The 24,918-nt window shown below is 44.3% G+C and overlaps 1 protein-coding gene across 1 annotated transcript in view; it reads left to right on the top strand.

Moving 5' to 3' along the window:
- LOC124623002 (myrosinase 1-like) overlaps nucleotides 1-24,918 on the top strand; it is a 55,726-nt gene that overhangs the window by 28,453 nt on the left and 2,355 nt on the right. The window contains exon 3 of the mRNA XM_047148792.1: nucleotides 6,858-6,980. Coding sequence (XP_047004748.1) covers nucleotides 6,858-6,980 — 123 coding nt within the window. The remainder of the gene's footprint in view (nucleotides 1-6,857; nucleotides 6,981-24,918) is intronic.

Genomic DNA, 24,918 nt, shown 5'->3' with positions numbered 1-24,918 from the left:
TATTACTGTGTGGTCTTCAGTCCTGAGACTGGTTTGACGCAGCTCTCCATGATACTCTATCCTGTGCAAGGTTCTTCATCTTCCAGTACCTACTGCATCCTACATCCTTCTGAACCTATTTAGTGTATTCATCTCTTGGTCTCCGTCTACGATTTTTACCCTCCACGCTGCCCTCCAACACTAAATTGGTGATCCCTTGATGCCTCAGAACAACTCCTACCAACCGATCCCTTCTTCTAGTCAAGTTGTGCCACAAACTCCTCTTCTTCCCAATTCTGTTCAATACCTCCTCATTAGTTATGTGATCTACCCATCTAATCTTCAGCACTCTTCTGTAGCACCACATTTCGAAAGCTTCTATTCTCTTCTTGTCCAAAGCATTCATCGTCCATGTTTCACTTCCATACATGGCTACACTCCATACAAATACTTTCAGAAACGATTTACTGACACTTAAATCTATACTCGTTGTTAACAAATTTCTCTTCTTCAGAAACGCTTTCCTTGCCATTGCCAGTCTATATTTTATATCCTCTCTACTTCGACCATCATCAGTTATTTTGCTACCCAAATAGCAAAACTCCTTTACTACTTTAAGTGTCTCATTTCCTAATCTAATTCCCTCAGCACCAACCGATTCAATTCGACTACATTCCATTATCTTTGTTTGGCTTTTGCGATTTTCATGTTATATACTCCTTCCAAGATAGTGTCTGTTCCGTTCAACTGCTCTTCCAAGTCCTTTGCTGTCTCTGACAGAATTACAATGTCATCGGCAAACCTCAAACTTTTCATTTCTTCTCCATGGATTTTAATACCTACTCCGAATTTTACAGATTGAATAACATCTAGGAGAGGCTACAACCCTGTCTCACTCCCTTCCCAACCACTCTTCCCCTTTCATGCCACTCGACTCTTATAACTGCCATCTGATTTCTGTACAAATTGTTAATAGCCTTTCGACCCTGTATTTTACCCCTGCCACCTTCAGAATTTGAAAGAGAGTATTCCAGTCATCGTTGTCAAAAGTTTTCTCTAAATCTACAAATGCTAGAAACGTAGGTTTGCATTTCCTTAATCTATTTTCTAAGATAAGTCGTAGGGTCAGTATTGCCTCACGTGTTCCAACGACGCGTTCGCTATGCTGTTTGTAGTAGCTTACCCGCATCCCTATTGTTTTATTCATAATTAAACCTACTCCTGCATTACCCCTATTTGATTTTGTATTTATAACCCTGCATTCACCTGACCAAAAGTCATGTTCCTCCTGCCCCCGAACTTCACTAATTCCCACTATATCTAACTTTAACTTATGCATTCCCCTTTTTAAATTTTCTAACCTACCTGCCCGATTAAGGGACCTGACATTCCACGCTCCGATCCGTAGAACGCCAGTTTTCTTTCTCCTGATAACGACGGCCTATTGAGTAGTCCCCGCCCGGATATCCAAATGGGGGACTATTTTACCTCCGCAACATTTTACCCGAGAGGACGCCATCATCATTTAACCATACAGTAAAGCGGCATACCTTCGGGAAAAATTACGGCTGTAGTTTCCCCTTGGTTTCAGCCGTTCGCAGTACCAGCGCAGCAAGACCGTTTTGGTTAGTGTTACAAGGCCAGATCAGTCAATCATCCAGACTGTTGCCCCTGCAACTACTGAAAAGGCTGCTGCCCCTCTTCAGGAACCACACGTTGGTGTGGCCTCTCAACAGATACCCCTCCATTGTGGTTGCACCTAAGGTACGGCTATCTGTATCGCTGAGGCACGCAAGCCCCCCCACCAACGGGAAGGTCCATGTTTCATGGGGGTGGTGGTGGGGGGTGCTTGTATTATTAACATGTCGAAAACAAAACTGTTTAAACGCAAATGCACATCACAACCAGATGAGGCGAATTTGTTGTTGTTGTAGCTGAAGACAAATATTCAGTCGACAGAAAAGAGAAATATACAGAGCAATAAAAACCTGTAGTTTGCAAAAGAGGCGTCCTAAACACAGGAAATCCGCTTAGCGAGCAATAGGAATTCGTAGGATAAACATAAGTGAAGTTAAGCCAATAGTAAAAATGATACTTTGGACATATAAGCCGGCGAACGGATGTTCAGTAGAGCAAGTCGATAGGTATTGTCTTACAAGGGATACGTAAAAGCTGGGACGACGAAGAAATGGAAGTATGTTGGATGACGTTATGAAACATGCAGAACCATGGAAGCGTATAAAACACTGTAATACACGCAGGAGTATGTCAGAGGCCTTCGTTTAGCAGTGCGTGTCAAGTTTCCAACGATAATGTATATTTTTTATGCTTCGTAGAGGCTACGATATTATTTTCATGTAAAAATCGCATGTTAATTTCCTCACCATCATCTGTAATGTTACAACCATCATTTTCACAAATAGTTTTCACACGACAGGTGAGGACAGTTTCCCAGTATGGACTGGGAATAACTTAACTGAACTGTTGATAATCAAAAATACCCGATACGAATAATAATGGTTTTTCTATACGTTTTCAATTTCTTATACTCATACTGACATAAATGTGATTCCTGATATGTATCACCAAAACTATCGTCAGGTCTGCCCAACCTCATTGAGCCCTTATTCTCTCATAACAGATTCCCAAAATCAGCTGGCAGAACAGTCAACACAGATAAATGATATCTCCAGAAACTGCAGATGTTGCACTCGAATTGTATATCTTTTTCCTCGAGAGGCGTGCAGGAAGATAGTTGTTTATTGGTCCTGCAGTTCCGAAATTTAAGCTTCACTGGAGCTCTGTCACAAAATACACATTTACAAAAAATAATACCATTTTTCAGCTTCTTCTAAATAGATCATCCATTGAAAGTAATGCGTCCTCCAGGTGTTAGAACGTGACATACCTGAATAAAATACTGTCTGTTAGTCAGTCGCCTCAAGTTGGATAAACCCTTGAGATTTCGACATTTGTCAGATCCATAGCGATCGACACTGCTTGAGAACTGCGAAGTCTAATTAATGATACACGTATACTTCCTACGTTTCAAAAACATTTTACTGTTAATTTTCACAGATGTCTGCTGAATGTTCTTCCACAGAATCCTAACTATTGTGCTGCTGACCCTCTCTAGCAGTAGAGATGCTAGTGTAACACTGCACTGTTTGTTTCAAGCTAAAGTATACCGCTTCTCTATCTCTTGGCCTCGCATGCTGCCTAATGGAGACCTGGACGTGATCAAACAGCCGGGAATCGACTACTACAACAATCTCATCAACTTGTTACTGGATAACGATATCCGCTGGTAAGAACGCTTTTATCTCTGTTCTGTAAAGGGATCGATTATGACGCATCGACCATTCACTGCTCCACTTGGCATTATTGTGCAAGGTAAATCTCCATCCTAGCGTTCATAGAACTTATCGACGTTAGTGTAAACATTTCTTCACTCTTATGAATTTACTGCTCAGTCTGACGAGGAAGTTGGTCATAAATTCTTCTCGGACCCATATATTAGCATGTGAAGGAACAGTTACACTACATATACCAACAACAATGAAGGGATGTTTGTTCTGTCAGTAAATACAAATGGCAAGAATCGTCGGATCTATGTTGGACAGAGTACGCCTGTAGAACCACTCGCTGCGGAAAAAAATGTATTTTGTTTTCCTTGGGTCGTCACTGGCTACGCCCCTGACTCCCTCCAGTCTAGAACTCAGTTCCGTACATCTATGTCAGTTCCCTAGGATATCGGCTCTTGACCGATTCGTTCTTCTCACAAATTTTTTACACTATCTTCACATCGCGAATAAAACTGTGGGGCAATTCCATGTCAAATCAACAAGTGCTACAACCTTACCCTCTTGGATTTAAATGAAATTAAGTATGCATGTAGTAATCATAAATAGTACCACAAATTAATTTTTTCACATTTTTTCGATAAAAAGTTACCGAGTAATGGACTTTCAAAAATTGAAAAAATGACAGATTTTTGACTCGTGGAACAATGTTGTTTTCTTTATAACTCGTGTTCTAATTAAGCTAGAGAAATAAAATTTACTTCATTGGAAAGCTCTTTTAAAGAGCTTTTATATGAAACCAAACATCATTAGTTTAATACATATATGCACGTTGTTTATAAAAACAATATTATTGAATTTATCGAATTTTGAAAAACTGTATTTTTTAAATTGTCAAAAAAATATATGTGAAAGATACACTTTACATCTACATATTCATAAAGTTTCAAATTGGGATGAGCGTGGGATCACTATCAAAAGCAATTTTACGTTAAGGGTGGTGCTTTAAAATTTGTAAAAACTAATTTATTTTAGATATTAGGCCTACTTCTCACCAGCTGTATGTTGTTGTAAAATGTGGAAATTAAAAATAACTTGTAATTGACAAAAGAACATATGATTTATGCTTCTGTAATTAATAAATATAAAATGAAAACTTAAAAAAAATAAATACAGGAAGATGCTTACCTGAGATCAGACCTAAATTCTGTTAGTAATTACTATTATTTACAAACAGGCATCCAATTAGTGCACTTCTTCATACTTCAAACTAATCAGTCTGTTGCACATCAACATTTATGCACTGGATAACTTATATGTTCGCCCTGTAGCAGTTTGATGGTTCACGATTGCCACTACTTCCCTACTATTTATGGAAAGAATGTCTGGATGACTCAGAAATGTAAAAGATGGTGACGGTCCATGTGGATGTAAGAAACTAACTGTGATTTCATCCTTCTCCTGATTTTTTCAAGTACACAGGTTAACCACCAGTGTCCATTATAATCACTAGCAAGATATCCTTTTATGTCTTTGAACGGTATTGTATCACCGTCTGAAACTGTCACCAGTTCAATTTTACTATCATCAGAGTTTGAATACACTTTTGTTACTATTTTGTCCTTGCTAACAGGAATAAAAGTGTGAAGTTTTTGTGTCCCTACAATTTTGCAGCATTTCTCAAATCTCTCCATAAGTTCCATTTCTCCATTTTTGTGATCTTCTTTAATAGCATATTTGAAGTTCATTCCTTTTATGTTATCCTTGGGAAACATATAAAGTTGTTTTGGTGTCATTATTTGATCACTGTATGGCCGTTGCAAACTTGCTCGAGCTGCAAGTCGTTTAACTGTTCCACCAATACCATCACTAGCTCCCTTCCCATGCGAGGTGGCTGAAAAATGCCATTCAGCTTCAGTTTGGAAATCATCTTTGTGATGGCACAGGTTGATAAAGTTCTTTCTATTTTTATAATGAGCTGCTGCTCCGTCAGAGAAATAACAAATTTTTCTTGGTTTAAATCCAAGAGGGTAAAGTTCAAAACGATGGTTTCATTTTTTGATTTGACGGGGAATGACCCTATGATTTGAAGGTACTCTGATAAAGGTGTCACCATTGATGATGCATCGCAGTTATAATGGAAATAATGACGGGAAACCTTATTCCCTAAAAAATGAAATACATGTAAAAACATCTCCATCACCATCAACATACAAATAAACGATGATAATGTTATATTATATGTAAAGAAACGTTTCTGCTTGAGATTTTTGCTTTTTCTTTACATGTACATGATAGTGTCAAATATTGTTATAAAATCTGCTCTAATTAATTAAAACCTAATCTAGGTGTCTACAGGTCACTGATACAATTACGTTGTTTCTTGATGTCGTTTACAGAATTGTTTCATATGCCTGCTGTTACTGTTCCGAATATCTGTATTGACATTGCTTCTTACGCAACATTGAAAACTTTTTTCTTTCATCAAACCCAACTGTTTTGTATCCTTTATGGGATGGGAAACAAAAATTCCATGTGTTATGAGGGATGGGAAACAAAAATTCCATGTGTTATGAGGGCATTTTGTATCCCATAAACAGCTTATCATCATGCTGTCCAGTTTCTTAGAAACAAAGACTCGTAACATTATTGACGCCCCACGAAAACAATAAAACGTATTAATATCGGCTTACACAGAAATACTCTCCTAACTGCGCTCCAATTACAACATCATTATTGTCAAGGCAATTGGTATAGTGCGACTGATAATAAGATGATTGAAAATACTTGTAACTGTAATTGAATGAACTAGGCACAAAGGTTTCAAAAGTAATTTTCAGTTTCACTAAAATGGCTCAAATGGCTTGAGCACTATGTGACTTAACTTCTGAGGACATCAATCGCCTAGAACTTAGAACTAATTAAACCTAACTAACCTAAGGACATCACACAGATCCAGGCCCGAGGCAGGATTCGAACCTGCGACCGTAGCGGTCGCTCGGTTCCAGACTGTAGCACCTAGAACCGGACGGCCACTCCGGCCGGCTTCAGTTTCACTATTTACAGTCCAAGAGCAGACATAACCACACTGGAATACACTTTTAGCACTACTACCAAAATAAAAAATTAAAAATAATTGTTTTAATGAGTGATTGGAATATTGCATTGTATTGTACGACTGCTTGAATAGTCATTCAGCCACAGTTCTATTGGAAATCTGTGTTCACTCTCCATCTCTTACAATTTCCCGCTTCTACATTTATTTTCCTGTTCACTCGTTTCCCGACTTCCTCTGAAGCCTTTGTAAACCACTCATAGAAGTGAAAGTAGTCCTTAAAACAACTTCCGAACGTTAAATCATCCTTTCTTTCCAGTTTCCCTGACAAATTACATCATTTGAAATTCTTTTCTTACAGTCATGTTATCCTTTCCAGTCACTGTGGCACAGTGATATTCACTTGATGTTCCGTAATTTTCTACGGAATAGAATAAAATAAAGTAAATGATGACCTCGGTATTTTCATCATGCAAATGTATCACATGTGATGTTCATAGCCAATGTCTCCCACCTTACAGGTGACGATGTTCCACTGGGACTTGCCGCAAGCTCTGCAGTACATAGGTGGCTGGCCGAATCCCATCCTCGCGGACTACTTCCTCGAGTACGCCACGGTGCTCTTTGACAACTTCGGTGACAGGGTGAGTTACTTTGTATACTGATATTTCCGTTATTCTTAATGACACTTTGCACGGACAATTTCACTGTAATTAAGGTTTGTACGATTTTATTCGCCGTAATGCATTTATGAAGTGAATGACAATAACGTCTTCTCACTATCACAATATTTTCGACTATCGTTGTAATTTGCGTACTGTCCCCTGTCTTTCATCAGTGAGAACTAACAGAAAGACACTGTCAAGTGAAGATCAAATGAATTTTTTGTTTAAGAGGTCGGAAAGGAGAAACGTTTGTGTTTAGATTCTGAAGAATGTTAGAGCTTCGCCTCACATCCAATAGGAATTTTTTGAGGAAGAACCCAAACTCAGATTGGACAAGGATGGGAAAAGAAATCGTTTTCGTCTTTTATAACTAACAACCTATCCCTTAATCAGCTTAGGGACCACATGGAAAACGTAAATCTGTATGTCAGGAGAGAGAAATTTCCAAACTAGTTGACAGCTAAAGATTCCTCCTGGGATATTATGCTGCCAGCGTGTGATGGGAAGGGACACAGATGTCCTTATTTTTGAGGTAAAGAAAGAGTGTCTCAATATTACACATTCTCTTGTGATGCCGATAAAATTCAAGCGAGCTACAATGGCACTTGTATTTCCAACATGAATAGTTCATAGGAAGAAGGTTAGATTTAACAGAGTTCCCGGAGGGCAACTGTGTCGAGTACTGTGATTGCGTATAACCCTTGTGTACGACAATTGGCAAACCGAAGCAGACCCCGAACACCAGTTTTCAGTAAGTAGATTACCTAACAGGTAAGAAATTTATTGCAAATAATGGTAAAGAAAATGTACCGTAAGTTAATAAAGTGAAATTTAGGAAACAGCAGGATAATTAGTGTAATAGGAGCAGGAATTTACTGCAGAAACTACGCATCAGTGCAGTGTCGATCACTTTGATCACCGAGAAGAAAGTGTTAAGGCGATGTTAATGTTGGTGATGCAATATAAGCATAATTTGAAGAAACAATATCTTGAGATAAGTTCTCCGCGTTGCTTTTTCTATCGCTTTCTTCTTCAGGCCTGGTGGACGGACAACGATTTTCTCTCACTCTGACTCTAAACTAGTATTTTTGGAATTAGGTATTGATACCACAAACCAGGCGTCCTAATGTAGGCAACGGCGTTGTAAGTTTCCATCAGACGCCAATGGCGGTGACGCGCGTCTGGAGGACCAGTGGTGCGCACCACTGCGCCACGCCTCCAGTGGCTGTGGACTAGAAGCATCCTCATCCGGCGTAATATAGGACGGCCGGCGGCAGTCTCTCAGCCCACCTGCACTTGGAGCCTGTTTCCTACGACAGCACTGTTCGCACTTACTTCAGAGAGCCTTGTAGGTGTTGCTGTTGTAATACCTGCACTTATTTCTCGCAGAATATTTGTTATGAGTCTTTGCAAGCTTGCTTACTGTGTTAGCTTAATCTCTGATTATTTCTGCTCCTTCCAGCTTTCCTACGACAAGAGTTGCCATACCACTCTGCAGCCAACCTCACCTTACCGTAGTGTACAAAGTCGTACACAACAGTATTCACCTCTCCATGATGGAGAAACCATACTTGGCGCTGATTCCACTTTCTGTAGGTCCCCTTTCCGCAGCTGGATAACGGTCATAGTTTAAGGATATGCAGGTTGCAGAAATGGCTTCCAACTGAGAGCTATACATGAGGGCATTGAGCTACACTGAACGATTATTATTATTATTATTATTATTATTATTATTATTATTACTACTATCAATTCTCCTACACACGAATGAAAATCAGACAACCTTATTCACCAAACTGTCTACTAGCTGTTGTTAAAAAAGATCATAGCTTTTTAGCGGAATGGGGGTGGGAGTCGCAGATTCGCAGTACTTCATGTATCTGGTGACTGCTCACAATCTTTAGCATAAATAATATTCTAGTACTTTCCGCTAGTGCAAACAGACTTCAGTAATGAAGAGCACAACTTACTAGGCTTGAAAATCAGCTGCGTAATGTTGCAAGTAGTCTGCAATCAATAGATTAAAACGAAATAATGCAGAGCCAGGTGACGTTTATTTCTGTATAGGACACTGGGTGACACGTACTCGACGAAGAGCAAAATGGAATAGTCTCGGTTTCTCTTTTCTTCTCCGTTTCATTGTTAAGCTTCTGACGTTTCTGAAAAGGATAACTGACTTTCAGTGCTTATTACGAGTTCTGAATTATGACAGTGAGAAATGACCTAAGGAAACCATTGAAGAACTGAATGTCACTAAGTGACAAATGGAGAGATGCTTGTCGTGAATTACTGGGACCAACAGGACCACAAACATATGGAACATGGAACATGGAGCAACTGGGGTGGCAGTCATAATTATACCGCAGTGAAAATGACATGGTCGGAACAGTTAAGGTAACAAATCTATGTTAGATCGACCTACAAAGTTCACTGCTGGATTCAACGAGGGAATATCAAGACGACGATACAAAGTAGCAACACCAGAAACAATAGGAAACGTTAAGGCAATAAAACCAGTTTACTGATGAATTATAGTTACGACGGTATATGATGTTAATAACAATTTGAGCGTTGTATTCCCGAAATTTTAGACTAGACGAGATGAAACCTAGAGCGATGCAGTCTGCTAGTCGTTGTGACCGAGCGGTTCTAGGCGCTTTAGTCCGGAATCGCGCGCCTACTACGGTCGCCGGTTCGAATCCTGCCTCGGACATCGGTGTGTGTGATGTCCTTAGGTTAGTTAGGTTTAAGTAGTTCTAAGTCTAGGGGACTGCTGACCTCAGATGTAAAGTCCAATAGTGCTCGAGGCCATTTTTTTTCAGACGCAATTGCGTCTCCTTGCTTGACTGTTTATTAGAATCTTTAAACATCGTGAATCATCAAGTACACATTTTGAACTAGGCTTTAATCGTGCCCTGATTACCTGATTACTCCTTCTCACGGTATCTCTCGAGGACGTGATGTTTGAAAAGTTCAAATCTTTTTTGTTGGCAATGCGTGTCTTTCTCCTGACATTGTCAATCGCCAGATGTCTCGTTAACAAAATTCACTTAAGGACACTGTAACGGTTTAGACTTCTATTCAATTAAAACGTAATTCGTTTCGCACGATTGGCCAGTTTCGGCCTTACAAATCATTCTCAAGTGAAATAGGGGCCAACCTTGCAGCGGACATGACAGTTCTCAAAGCGAGCACAGACGTATGCAAGGTTTAAATTTAAAATAGAACGGCTACTGAACACAGTACTAATGCTCACAGTCGAAAGTATTGTCACGAAGAGTAGATTTCAGAAAGTTAATACGAAGTGCGACGGTGAGTTCAGACTTTGCACTGAAACCCACTTAAATATAGCCAGCTAGCAAGAAGTACAAGGTAAGTTTTAAAAAGTCTGGAGAAAGTTATTATCATATGAGTGGAAAAAAGAAAACATCATTAGATCTACTTTATGTCCAAATCTGAAGTCTGTGGTGGAGGTTACTTTACACAGTACGTGAATAGTTTCGATTAAGACAGTAACATGTGGATTTTTATCACGAAAATCTTTCAAAAATTGAATATCACGGAACAGTCTTGTGTAAAGGATGGTCCACTGCAATGAAAACTAAATAGAGGTTGGCCTCGATATTCAGTGAGGTGAATGGGTTGTATTAGAACTAAGGAAATTCGTTGATGGGTTTCTAGTCACAACAAAGGATGTAGCAAAGAAGTAATGGAACATGCAGGATCAAAGCACACCTAAAAACGTACTTTACGGACCCAAGTCTGGAGACAGCTTTAATCTGAACAGGTTATCGATAGGCATATCATAACGACGATAAGCCCCTAATACACTCCTGGAAATTGAAATAAGAACACCGTGAATTCATTGTCCCAGGAAGGGGAAACTTTATTGACACATTCCTGGGGTCAGATACATCACATGATCACACTGACAGAACCACAGGCACATAGACACAGGCAACAGAGCATGCACAATGTCGGCACTAGTACAGTGTATATCCACCTTTCGCAGCAATGCAGGCTGATATTCTCCCATGGAGACGATCGTAGAGATGCTGGATGTAGTCCTGTGGAACGGCTTGCCATGCCATTTCCACCTGGCGCCTCAGTTGGACCAGCGTTCGTGCTGGACGTGCAGACCGCGTGAGACAACGCTTCATCCAGTCCCAAACATGCTCAATGGGGGACAGATCCGGAGATCTTGCTGGCCAGGGTAGTTGACTTACACCTTCTAGAGCACGTTGGGTGGCACGGGATACATGCGGACGTGCATTGTCCTGTTGGAACAGCAAGTTCCCTTGCCGGTCTAGGAATGGTAGAACGATGGGTTCGATGACGGTTTGGATGTACCGTGCACTATTCAGTGTCCCCTCGACGATCACCAGTGGTGTACGGCCAGTGTAGGAGATCGCTCCCCACACCATGATGCCGGGTGTTGGCCCTGTGCGCCTCGGTCGTATGCAGTCCTGATTGTGGCGCTCACCTGCACGGCGCCAAACACGCATACGACCATCATTGACACCAAGGCAGAAGCGACTCTCATCGCTGAAGACGACACGTCTCCATTCGTCCCTCCATTCACGCCTGTCGCGACACCACTGGAGGCGGGCTGCACGATGTTGGGGCGTGAGCGGAAGACGGCCTAACGGCGTGCGGGACCGTAGCCCAGCTTCATGGAGACGGTTGCGAATGGTCCTCGCCGATACCCCAGGAGCAACAGTGTCCCTAATTTGCTGGGAAGTGGCGGTGCGGTCCCCTACGGCACTGCGTAGGATCCTACGGTCTTGGCGTGCATCCGTGCGTCACTGCGGTCCGGTCCCAGGTCGACGGGCACGTGCACCTTCCGCCGACCACTGGCGACAACATCGATGTACTGTGGAGACCTCACGCCCCACGTGTTGAGCAATTCGGCGGTACGTCCACCCGGCCTCCCGCATGCCCACTATACGCCCTCGCTCAAAGTCCGTCAACTGCACATACGGTTCACGTCCACGCTGTCGCGGCATGCTACCAGTGTTAAAGACTGCGATGGAGCTCCGTATGCCACGGCAAACTGGCCGACACTGACGGCGGCGGTGCACAAATGCTGCGCAGCTAGCGCCATTCGACGGCCAACACCGCGGTTCCTGGTGTGTCCGCTGTGCCGTGCGTGTGATCATTGCTTGTACAGCCCTCTCGCAGTGTCCGGAGCAAGTATGGTGGGTCTGACACACCGGTGTCAATGTGTTCTTTTTTCCATTTCCAGGAGTGTATATTATCCAACCTACCATTTATTTAGTGTATGTAATAAAGAAATGTGTTTCTGTTTTCATCAGTATGGCTCTGAGCACTATGGCACTTAACTTCTAAGGTCATCAGTCCCCTAGAACTTAGAACTACTTAAACCTAACTAACGTAAGGACATCACACACATCCATTCGCGAGGCAGGATTCGAACCTGCGACCGTAGCGGTCGCGCTGTTCCAGACTGTAGCGCCTAGAACCGCTCGTCCACTCGGGCCGGCTTTCTTCAGTAGTGTTGATGATTTTATCGAGAAATCTATTACTCATATCTAATTCTAATACCTTGTCAGTTTGTAACGAAATGAGGATACACCAGTTTTTGTGACAATGGATACCTCCTAGAAGATCGAGTCACTGTAAGACCATATGTAGTAAATGTAAATTTCGGCATTGTTTACAAAAACAAGCCTTAATATTCACACTAAATAGCTAATAAACTAATATGAATCATTTTAGAAGTGGAAAAAGCCTGCCCCTGTGTCACTTTCATTACGTCGCTTTTACTATTGAAAGTCACGTCCTCTACCAAGAAGCGAGCTTAAAAAATATAATGTGCTTAGACGACCTAAGCACTTTCGCCACATAAACCCACAGGAACCGCAGTAACATGTCTGAAGGAGCAAATCAAATGGGTTCAACTAAGACTTTCGGAGGCTACAATGCTACAGAACTGAAGTCAGAACTGAAGTTTCTGATACAGTCTGTCATATCAAAACTATCCGCAATGTTTGAAACTTCCTCCAATTAAAATTTACTGGTTGTTTTCTAATTGGCAAGAGCACAGACTTCTAATGGTGGATGCTACAGCCCATCTGACTTATTAAACGCAACACAAATATTCGCCAATTTCACTGATGTTCAAACGTGTGTAAATCCCTAGACTTATACACTACTTAAACTAACTTAAACTAACCTTTGCTAAGTACAACACACACACTCACACACACACCCATGCCCGAGGGAGGACTCGAAACTCCGGCGGGAGGGGCCGCGCAGTCCGTGACATGACGCCTTAAACCGCGCGGCCACTCCGCGCGTCTAATTTTCACTAATAAAATTATTAAAATACACACTGTAAGAGAACATACCACAACAGAGGTATTAAAACATATATCATTACAAAAATACATAGAAACAACACGAGTCATGAATTGTGTGTACCCGTTCACAGCACGGAAACGTGTGACATTCAATCATCCAAATCAGAGAAAAATTTCAAACGGCAAAATATATCACTGTATATACAAACCTAGGAAGAATTTTTAATTGATATATTTTGAAATAAGCTCATGTAAAATGACTGTAACACATATTTCAAGACGTAAAACGTGAATACTTGGCCAAAGGGTTATTGCTCGACCATTGAACTTAGTTAATGTTAAAGCGCATTTATTACAAAATTAAGATTCATTCAATCTATTAATATATAATTAGATTCAAAAATGAAAATGAAGCTATTCGTAAATTTTGTTGAGCGAGAGCATTCTGACTTTTCAAAGTTATGGGCGTTGAACGATGCCTTACAAAGGCTCGATCAATGTGCAAACGTCGTTGTCCTCGAGATGTGAGTCAAATTAGTTAGACGACTGCAGGGCTTCTACGTCTGCTTTCTAGGATACTTGTACCCTGGGAGCAATCACTAACGTCGCCCCATTTACGCGGAATGCATTTCCATCGCATAAAACTGTTACTTTGGTCTCTCTTACACATTTTGTGCATATACGTTCACATTAACCTGGATAATAATGTACAGAAGTCATCAATTTGGTATCGACTTTGTCACACAGCTACTTTAGTAACGATGATGCCTTTGTCACCCACACTCTGTCACACTATTTACTGTCCGACTAGCGACTATCTCTCCTTCTCATGTTAGTTTTAGGTACATACTGTATTTGTTGTGCTGTGAAGATTTAACTGAAAAGAAAACGTCATACAGCAGTTAATAATCTGTTTGTTGAATTTTTCAACCTTTGAGACGAGCAAGATGTCATAATTTTTAGTATATTAAGGATAAAAATCTTCGCCGTAAGGGTAGCAAACAATGTTTTACAGATTTTAAAGTTGAAGTTTCTTAATCTTCAATATACGTAAAATAAACTTGCTAACAATAGTAAACATGAAGGTGTGCAAGCTTTTGAAGCCGTTCTCCCTTAAGTTAAAGTCTTCTCGGTTGTTCGGTCGCATCGTATTTCTTCCAAACGATCGACTTTCAAACAACTCTACTCTGATCTTCTTAAGGTTGTAGTTTTCACTGTTGACTTAACACGCAGTCAAATGTGGACACCACAAGATCCTAAAGAAGACGCCAGCAGACAGGTCCAATCATCGATCGTTTAGAAGAAACATGCGCTTCCCAGCAACCCAGGAGATTTTAACTTCAATAATAAATACATAGCATAGCAACTGCTAAATGAGACATAAACTGACAATGATTACGCTAGTGTGATTGCATGCCACTGGTGACATTGTGGACACGTGACGCTACAAAGTATGTACAGTCGTGGAGAAAACGAGCAGGACCCCTCGCCTTTTCGTTATGCTGATCCGCACAGCTTTAAAGTCTGCTACACAGCATAACCGGCTAGGCGACGAAGTGCTACCAACATACTATGCAAAAGTGTGAAATTGACAATCCATCCCAACTTTGTCAGACTGTTTTCAATCATGTGGAAGACTATATTAATACTCATTAGTGTGTTGAACACAACACGTAAATATAAGATATAAATGGAAGAAGGAACGCTAATTCGTAATAACTGTACTAACAAAAATGAATTTCAGCTAATCGAGATAACATAACTGTTTTAGTAAGACAAAGTACCCCAGATCGTTACGAATTATCAAAATATTATGCGCATTCGGTCGCGGAACGGTCTGTGTCAACGTTCAGACCAGTCATACTGGATTACCGTTTCTGATCTACCATGAAAGTGTGCAAATTTAGCAATGCGTGAAGATTCATAAGGAAATTCAGTTAAAAATCGTTCAATGCCACACTTAAGTCAATTCAGTTATTGATAGAAGCGGAAAAAGTAGGCAGTAACAAGTATGAAATTCTACAAGAGTTTCGTATTGTGGATAGTGGATGCACGAATGAGAACTTGAGGTTACATAGTCACGAGGTATGTACCAAGCAAAACTTTTTAAATAGAGAACTAAGGCTTATACCAGTAAAGTCACAGACTAGCCTCCTTCCTGCTACTGTTTGATTTCGGTGTCGTATACTGTACCTGTCCTGTTTCTTGTTTTTTGCAGGCAGGGTCGGCATCACACTGAGCACTAACTGGTACGAACCTCTGGACGACCGGGAGGAGACGCTGGCAGCACAGGAGCGCATGTTCCAGTTTGAGGTAGTTTCAGTTTTCCTTGCGTTGCTCGTCCTCGTCTACAGACTACTAATGACCTGTCAAGAATATTGGCCACATATGCGATGCGACTGTGACTATATCTTTGATCTTAAAAATTTTCTCTACAAAAAGAAAAAATGGCATGTAGAAATTATAGGGCCTGTTCCTCACTAATCTGAAATCATACAACCAGTACCATGGAGAATATCTGTGCTGACAGTTTTTACTGGCAGTAGAGACTGATCATAAAACACTTCTGCGACCTGCATTAAGATGATGCTCAAACATATGCAATTTTTATGAAACCGGAGTAATAGATCTTAAACGTATAGAGAAAACAAGAATGCGGATAAACCTGGGATTGTTTAAAAGCAGAGAGTGTAAAGAAACCGTTGTTGGGAGTCACAAATACAAAGTTACAGCAAGCGGTTTTCGAAACGAAACAGATGAATATTCTCCAGCTGCCTACGTATCACTCACTTTAGGCATCACGAAGTTGACGCCTCCTCCGTAAATGGAACTGGCGTGCACTGTTTTCAGTGCAATGCCGATACCAAGCTCACTGGGGCAAGAAACCAATCGAAATGCAGTAACTCTGTAACGAGCCGTCGGAGACCGTGAGAACCTCATGGCAGCTTAGAGTGTATTCCAGAGCAACGTCTGAAATTTTGTACGTGGAGTTCTGGCTAACCCATTTCAGGGCAGGCGAGAAGTCCCCGTATCCTTGTAACCCCTATTAAGTATCAGCTGTTACTGAACAGGTTGGTAGCTGTATTACTTTTCATCAGTTGTTGGAATCGGTTACTGGGATTCATGTTTATATGTTTTCACAGTCGCAGTCGAGTTTTAATTTGTAGCCATGGTCGATGTGAGCTGCCATGGTTACACTACTGAGGAGCGCTAAGTGACAAGCGCGTGGGTGCAAGAACAACACACAGGGCAGACAATGAGACAGGTTATAGGAGCATTTTAGGAAAAATATAATGAGGCAACGGATTTGGAAAGACATGCTTTTGCTTCTGACTGTGTTAAAGACAGGCCTCGAAGGGGAACGAAGAAGACACGAGAAGAAATATGTGCCGGAATCTCTGCTTCGATTGAACAATCGCCTACGAAGTCGACGCGTAAAAGTGTTTCGGAACTTGGTATACCGAGGACAGCAGTATGGGGCGACATGTAAAGGACCTTAAGTCAGACATTTTCGACCAAAGTTCGTAAAGGAGTTATCGCCTTCAGAGCGTAATGAACGCCTTCTAGCATGCCGTGCTTTTTTAAGTGAATTTTCAAACGCAGTGATTCGTGCCAAGTTTAAGTTTTCAGATGAATGTGCCATTTTTCCCAGCTCACGTTCTAGATAAATTGTCGTCTGGGCCAAAGAGTGCGTTCAAGCACAGTCGAATTAGAACGTACTCGCCTCACATAATGGTATGGGTAGCGATGTTATAGCAACATCTGACTGGACGGTACTTTTTTGAAGGGAATGTCAATAACGCTAGTTATTTACACGTGCTACAAGCATGGTTAGTGCCTCAACGGAAGGTAACGGGCCTCACAAAACGCATATGGTTGAGGAAAAACGGGGTGCCTTCTCACTACACCCACGCAGTGCGCAAGTTCGTAAATGTACGATGGGTAGGTCGAAGTTAGTCTGCAACAGCAACTCCCTTGATATGGCCACCATAAGTCATGACCGCACCATACCTGACAACTGGTTATAGGGAATCGCTAAGGCTCATGTGTGTGCACTTCGTTCAGTTATATACGAAGAACTGTGCAATTCTGTTGAGAAGTCATTTCGGACTATAGTGCCGAACATGCTCAAAAATATGTCAAGAAGAATGTGGAGGCTATGGAAAAGGGTTTGCAGCATGACGGGGAGCATACCGATGCAATGGACACTTAATATGTAACTAAGTACTTGTGCTGAAACAAATCAAATCAATTATCATTGGATACTAGATGGTACAGGGACTTCTAGCCCAACAAATGGTTCAAATGGCTCTAAGCACTATGGGACTTAACATCCGAGGTCAACAGTCCCCTATAATTAGAACTAATTAAACCTAACTAACCTAAAGGCATCACACACGCATGCCCGAGGCAGGATTCGAACGTAGCAGCCGCGTGGTTCCGGACTGAAGCGCTTAGAACCTCTCGCCCACCCTGCGTAGTTTAAAGATATCGTTTCTCGTACATTTTAAAGTTGTCGGGGTTGTATAGACGTCTATGTAGACCATCATTATAACAAGCATGCTGTAATAAATTGGATCTGTGTGTTTTATTTCTGAAACAAGCTGTGTCCTTTATTGGACTTCCACTATTATCACTATGACATACATTATCTAATGCTGAATTCACTACTAGGTACTATGGTAGGCGGACTCACCAGTTTAAAAGGAGACGGGGAGTACTGTATTGTGTACTTTGTTGTACTGCGAGGTACACAGCCATAATTAGACAACTTAACCGGCCGCGGTGACCGAGCGGCTCTAGGAGCTTTAGTCCGGAACCGCGCGATTGCTACGGTCGCAGGTTCGAAACCTGCCTTGGGCATGGATGTGTGTCATGTCCTCAGGTTAGTTAGGTTTAAGTAGTTCTGCGTTCTAAGGGACTGATGACCTTAGATGTTAAGTCCCATAATGCTCAGAGCCATTTGAACCAATTTTTTAAAATTAGACAACTTATGATGTACGCAGCTCCAGTTTGGGGATGTGCAGCTCCAACACGCCTGCGGCGCCTGCAGATCACACAGAACAAGGTGTTACGTATCATAAGCAACGTTCCACGATACCCAAGCAATGCAGACCTTCACAGAGAATACCGCTTTGAAACTCTCACGGAGATATTCCATAAACTTGCTATACGACTGTACAAGAAAACGAAACATTAAAACAACTTTTTCATCCGTAACCTGGGTAGCTACGCTCACAGACATAGGTGGAAACACATACGACCAAAAACAATACTACTAAGGAACAGTTAACCATCTATGGAACACACAAACATGACAAATACTGGTAAAATGTGAATGTCGTGTGACTAGGGCCTCCCGTCTGGTAGACCGTTCGCTGGATGCAAGTCTTTCGATTTGACGCCATTTCGGTGACTTAAGCGTCGCTGGGGATGAAATGATGATGATTAGAACAATAAAACACCCAGTCCCTGAGCGGAGCAAGTCTCCGACCCAGCCAGGAATCGAACCAGAGCCCTTAGATCTGACATTCTTTTGCGCTGACCTCTTTTTTCTTTTCTTTTTTTTAAAAGGGATAGTGGACCGGTGGGGGCTCGGGGGCAAAGTGGGCAGGGGTCGAAACCCGAGGCCTAACCCCAGTGCCCCCTCACCACCACCGAGCCTGTAAGGCATAGGTAAGTGGGAGACACAGGAATCAACAGAAATGGAAGGCGTTGTTGTTGTTTGTTTATTTGCATTGTGTTTTTGTAATATTCACCATTATCATATGAGGGACACAGCAATGACAGAGAAAAAAATATATAAATACTGGGTAAAGAAAAAGAGAAGAAAAAGGAAAAGAAAAAAGAAAAAAATCCTCGCAATCTGCAACACGCTCTCCCATCCGTGGAGGTCAGAGGTAGAATCGATCATAGTCTCATAGTCGGCGTAAACTCAGACACCGTTTGGCCTCTGGGCCAGGCACCCTCCCCCCCCCCCCCCCCCCTCCAACTTAGCTGCATGGGCTGTTCGTAAATAAGTCCAGAAATCGAGGCGGGATTTATGTCCTTCATGAAAGAGGTAAGCGACCGCCCACCTTTTGAGCCACGTAACAGCATTAGATTTGGCTGCGGGAAAATGTTGTTTTCCGGGTGTAGAAACAGTAGTGATTGTGTCTGGTGGCACTCGGAGATAGCAGGCAATGATTTTCTGCACGAAGCGCCAGACATCTTGCGAAGAAGCGCATGTCAGACGATGGTCACCAGTGTCCACTTGCTTGAAAAAGTAGACAAAGAGGGGACTCTGAAAAGCCAATGTTGTGCAGTCCCTGTATCCTGGCTAATTTCCAGTTGACTATGTGATGCCACAGTGCCCGGACGTTCGTAGGGAGGAAGGGCTGTTGGACGGTAGTCCACACTATGGACCACTGGTGGACGGATGTTTGGTCTCCATCACATTCCGGGGAACACAGCTCAGTAGCAGGCTGTACAAATCCTTAGTCCTGGATGGGCGCGTATCTGGGAGACTGGTATGTATGTAACTGTAGTCGACCAGAAAGGTCGAAATATGAGACAAATGAGGCATGATATTGCCGACAGATACCGGTGGTGAGGTGGAAGCAGGCAGGAGGATCTCAAGCAAGCTGCATGTTAGAGATGTGCCCCAGCCGGTTCACTGTTTTCTCATGTAGCTCATACACAACTCTGCAGCTCGCATACGGACATTGACGAGCCCGAGGCCACCATCCCGTGGGGGCAGGGTAAGTCTCTCGTAACGGACTTTGAACATGGAACCAGTCATGAGATAATAGCCAACAGCCGCCTGAAGGTTGCGCCCAACTGCAGTAGGCAGAGGGAGAACGTGCGCGATGAGGACCAATTTTGATGCCACATAAAGATTAAGAAACTCAACGCGTTGAAGTGTGTCCTGGCGGCGCAAGAGGTTCTAGAGGACGTCGTTGCGGATGACGTGTAACAGGCGACGGAAAGTCGTTGCCGCTGTGTGTGAGACCGTGGGGGTGAAGGTAATGTCCAGGTACCGGGAAGTCCTCACAAGCAGCAGCGATGCCACTTCACCTTCATGGAGGCTTCGTCCAATGTGCATTGCAGAAGATTTGGCGACATTCATGGCACTTCCAGCGACAGCCCCATAACGGGTAATCAATTCGAGGACTGCTCGAATCTCAGAGCTGGAGCGAATGAGGAGGAAGAGGTCATCAGCATGTGCCCGACAGCGAAAAGTGTGTTGGCGTAGGGTGAGGCCAGAGTGCTTGGTTGTCAAGCTTCCAATGAGGGGCTCAAGGGCAATGGCATGTTGGAGGGTAGAGAGGGGACACCCTTGCCGTATGGAACGGCAGATGGGTACTGGCCCTGCTACACGTCCATTGACTTGAGCACGTGAACTGGCACTGTTATAAAGACGCCGGAGGATGTCGAGGAACACAGGGGGGATGCCCATTCGGGCCGCCACCGAAAACAGGAAACGATTGCGCACTTTATCGAAGGCGCTATCGAAGTCTATAGCGACAACCGTTGCGCTGAGTCTTCAGGCTGCCGCCATCGCAATTAAGTCGCGGCATTCCCCCGTGGCAGTCTGTATGTTAAACTGTCCCCCAGGCGTCGTTTGCTCCGGGAAGAGGATATGAGGGAGTATTGTTCGGAGCGAAAATCTTATAGTCGGCACTGAGTAGGGTGAGTGGTCTGTGACTGATGACCATCGAACCACAGGCAGGTTTGTGGACCGGAATGACGATGCTCTCAGCAAAGGCGAGTGGGATTGCTTGGTAAGGTGTCATCAGTTCTTGATACGTAGTCGTCCACCGCGGTGCCATGAGGTCCCGGAAGGAAGTGTAAAACTCAATTGGTAAGCCGTCAATGCCGAGCGATCTGTTGACTGCACCCTTGTCGATTGCGTTGTCGACTTCGTCTCGCGTGACCACCACTGTCAAAGCACCCGCTTCCGTGTGGGGGAGGGTGCGCGTGACGTAATGCAAAATGGAGTCATCTGCTGCAGTATCAGCACCTTCTTTACTATAAGTACGACGGTAGTGTTCGACGAATGCGTGGACGATGTCATTCTGATTGGTCACCTGCGTGGCATGAGGCGTGGTCAGAGTGCTGATGATGTGCCGACGACGTCGAAGTTCGTCGGACACTAGATGATGCATGGATGAAATTTCTAAACCCGCGTCATCGTGGCGCCGCGTCCGTATCACCACCCCTTGCAATTTCCGGCGTGCCAGCGCCTTTATCCTCGCCTTAGTGCTTTCCCGTTCCAACTGGTTGTCTGAGGTTGGCGGCCGAGTGTCCAGATTTCGGAGAATCGCATAATAGAAGTCAACAGTGTTGCGATGCCAGTCGTCCATATCCTTCCCTTATCTCATCAGTGTCCTCTGGATCGCTGGTTTGGCGCAGTCCATCCACAATGTGGAGCGGTAGCGTGGAAGGCGTGGTTCGCAGGCTGTCCACGTCTCAGTGACTTGTTAGCGACATGTGAAGGTCATGCACCTGGTTTAGTTTCCATGGCGCACGCCTGCGCCATACAAATTGCGGCGGAAGGAGGACCGTACAGATGTAAGCGCAATGGCCGTAAAAGGCCAGTGGCCAGCGTCTGGCGCCCCGTATCGCAGATCTAAGAGTTTGTGAGGCATATAGCCTGTGTAGTCGGCTTGCGGAATGACTGATAAGAATCACCCGAACGGTCGCCGTGTTGAACTTCCCAGGTATCGTGAAGCAGGAGGTCCCGCACCACTATACGTAGTTCCTGGCATGTAGTATGTGGTGTCACCGCCAGACACCACACTTGCTAGGTGGTAGCTTTTAAATCGGACGCGGTCCATTAGTATACGTCGGACCTGCGTGTCGCCACTGTCAGTGATAGCAGACCGAGCGCCACTCGGCAGGTCTAGAGAGACGTACTGGCACTCGCCCCAGTTGTACAGCCGACTTTGCTAGCGACGCTACACTGACAAATACGCTCTCATTTGCCGAGACGATAGTTAGCATAGCCTTCAGCTACATTTGCTACGACCTAGCAAGGCGCCGTATTCAATAGATATTGAGATTCTATTAATGTATCATCAAGAACGATGTTCTGCAAATGTGGATTAAAGTTAAGTATTCCAGCAGCTACGTACTTTTCTTTATAGCATTCATTACGTATCCTGTTTCAGACCTCACGCCAGCCTGCGTGAGTTTAAGCGCGTGCCTTTCGGCTTCCTCTCATTGTGTCTAGGCTGTCTTGCCTAGACACAACATAGTATAGTGTGGAATCTGATCTTTGGGTTGCAAAACGCAGTTAAAATCACCTCCTAGTAGGCAGTGGTCATATCGTCCTAAAAACATGGGGGCGATTTCCTCGGAATAAATCTGGGCCATTTCATGTCGTCGGCCGGTGCCTGAGGGAGCGTAGACATTAATAATGGGTGTCCTCATGGCAGTGAGTGCCATGCCCCGAGCTGATGGAAGGAAGGCTGCGTCGGTCACAGAAATCCCATGGCGGACGTAGATGGCCACTCCGCGGCCCAATGGATCACTCACGGAGGCGTGGGCAGTATGGTCATTGCTATCCGGGAGACTGGCCAAGTAAACTTCCTGCAGAAGGGCGGAATCAATATCAGAAGCCCAGACCATCTCCTGCATAAGGCGGATTTTCACCCTGGAACGCATGTTGTTGGTGTTGATGGTTGCTATCCGGTAGGCCTGGTGGCGGACGGCTGGAGGATGCTCACTCTGCCATCAGCGCAAGGGCGTGGGCGTCGCAGTGGAACGTTATACAGTTCGCCCGTAGGGGATTCTGGGGAGAGTATGGTTAACGGTTCGGCCCCGACGGTGCAGGGTCCTGTAACGTATCATGCTCCTCGACCTCCTCCGCGTACCACGCCGTGGAAGCGGGCACCGGTGTATCGTCAATTTTGCCTGCAGAAGATGATGTAATGGTGCGTGGTGTAGTGTCGCCTGTGAAATGTTCATGAATTAGTTCAGCGTCCGCATGGGGCGTCGGAGAGATGAGCGCAGGCACACCGGTGGATGTCTCTGCGTTCATAACGTCTTCATCAGCAGTAGCGTGTTCTGGGGCGTCGTGCTGGTCGACGGTTGCGTCATCCTCGACTTGCAATGTCTCCTCTTGGCCGGAAACGGTGCGGCGCCTTCGCTTGCGACGTTTCGGAGAACGTTGTTTCCTTGTGAGACTCTCCGTATCCGACGATGGAAGGGACGGCTCAAATGGCTCTGAGTACTATGGGACTTAACATCTGTGGTCATCAGTCCCCTAGAACTTAGAACTACTTAAACCTAACTAACCTAAGGACATCACACACAGCCATGCCCGAGGCAGGATTCGAACCTGAGACCGTAGCGGTCACGCGGTTCCAGTCTGAAGCGCCTAGAACCGCACGGCCACACCGGCCGTAGGGACGATGAGCGAGTCGATCTTCATCGTTTTGCCGAGGGTAGGGTCAGCGTCCGGTTGCGTCGGCATCGTCGGAGCGGCGTCGATGGCCGGCCGAGGCGGCGTGCCGTCCGAGGCGCTCTCCGTCAGTATCTGGTCGGGATCGTTGGTGGCGTCGTTGGTGGTGCCCGGGCGGCGCTGCGAAGCGGTAGGAGAAGCTAGAGCAGCGGCGTAGGTCACCGGAAGGACGGTAGGTTGCGACGTGGGTGGTCCTTCGGCAGCTGAAAATTGCGTAATACGCCGTTGTAGGCATTCGAATCTAAGGTGGCCTTCTTTGCCGCACCCGGAAGAGGTCCGAGGCTTGCCGTCGTTTATGCTTATTGCACGGCATCCGCCGATCTTTAAGTAGGACGGGACGTGGCTTCCCAGATCAATGGTGACCTTTCGGACCCTGTTTAGGACAGGATATGTCCGAAACTGTGTCCACGTCTCCGCTGTGTGGCCATGGACTGTGTCGTATGGTAGGAATGCCGCGAGGACTTCCTCAGTAGGAAGTTCGAATGGCAATTCGAAAATGCTTATCGTGCGCATACCTATGCCCGCTTGGTCGACGGTTACTGCCCACACATTGCCATCAGTATGATAGAAGCGGAGCCCCTGTTTGGTCTCACGTAGGATGCGTTCGCACACCGTGTCGTTAATGATTTTAACATAGACCGTACTGCTCACGGTCGACAAATGTGTGCCGATAATGTCGGTCGCCGTGATCTTCACTTCCTCTCACAGAAAACGCTCCACGTCGAGTGCTTTGGGTCGGGCATAATCGTTGCAGAAAGTAAATCGGAGTGTAGAGTTAGGGTAACGGTTCGGCATGGTTCGTACACGGTAAGCGGCACTTAAGCAACGGCCGTCAGAATGTAAACAAGGCGATCTCGAGCTACGCACGCGATAAACACGGACGCGTCCACTCTGTTGCCCTGCCAAAAGCAGACTGGTCGGCCACTCAGTTACCGCTGCAGCACAGCTAAATTAACTGAAAACGCCAAGTGTAAACTAGCCGACTAACAGGCGACGCAGGGTAGCCGAATTGTACACTAAACACAAACAAACCCAACAAAAACCCTTACACAGTGATCAGTTTATGACGAATCGACCACTTATATAACAATCTTGTCATGTTATAGGTACAGACGCTGAAGCTGGCCCAGCAGACGTCGCATGCGCG

This window comes from Schistocerca americana, chromosome 7, assembly GCF_021461395.2.
Source record: "Schistocerca americana isolate TAMUIC-IGC-003095 chromosome 7, iqSchAmer2.1, whole genome shotgun sequence".
Classification (NCBI taxonomy): domain Eukaryota; kingdom Metazoa; phylum Arthropoda; class Insecta; order Orthoptera; family Acrididae; genus Schistocerca; species Schistocerca americana.
This window is presented reverse-complemented; position numbering and strand designations above follow the sequence as displayed.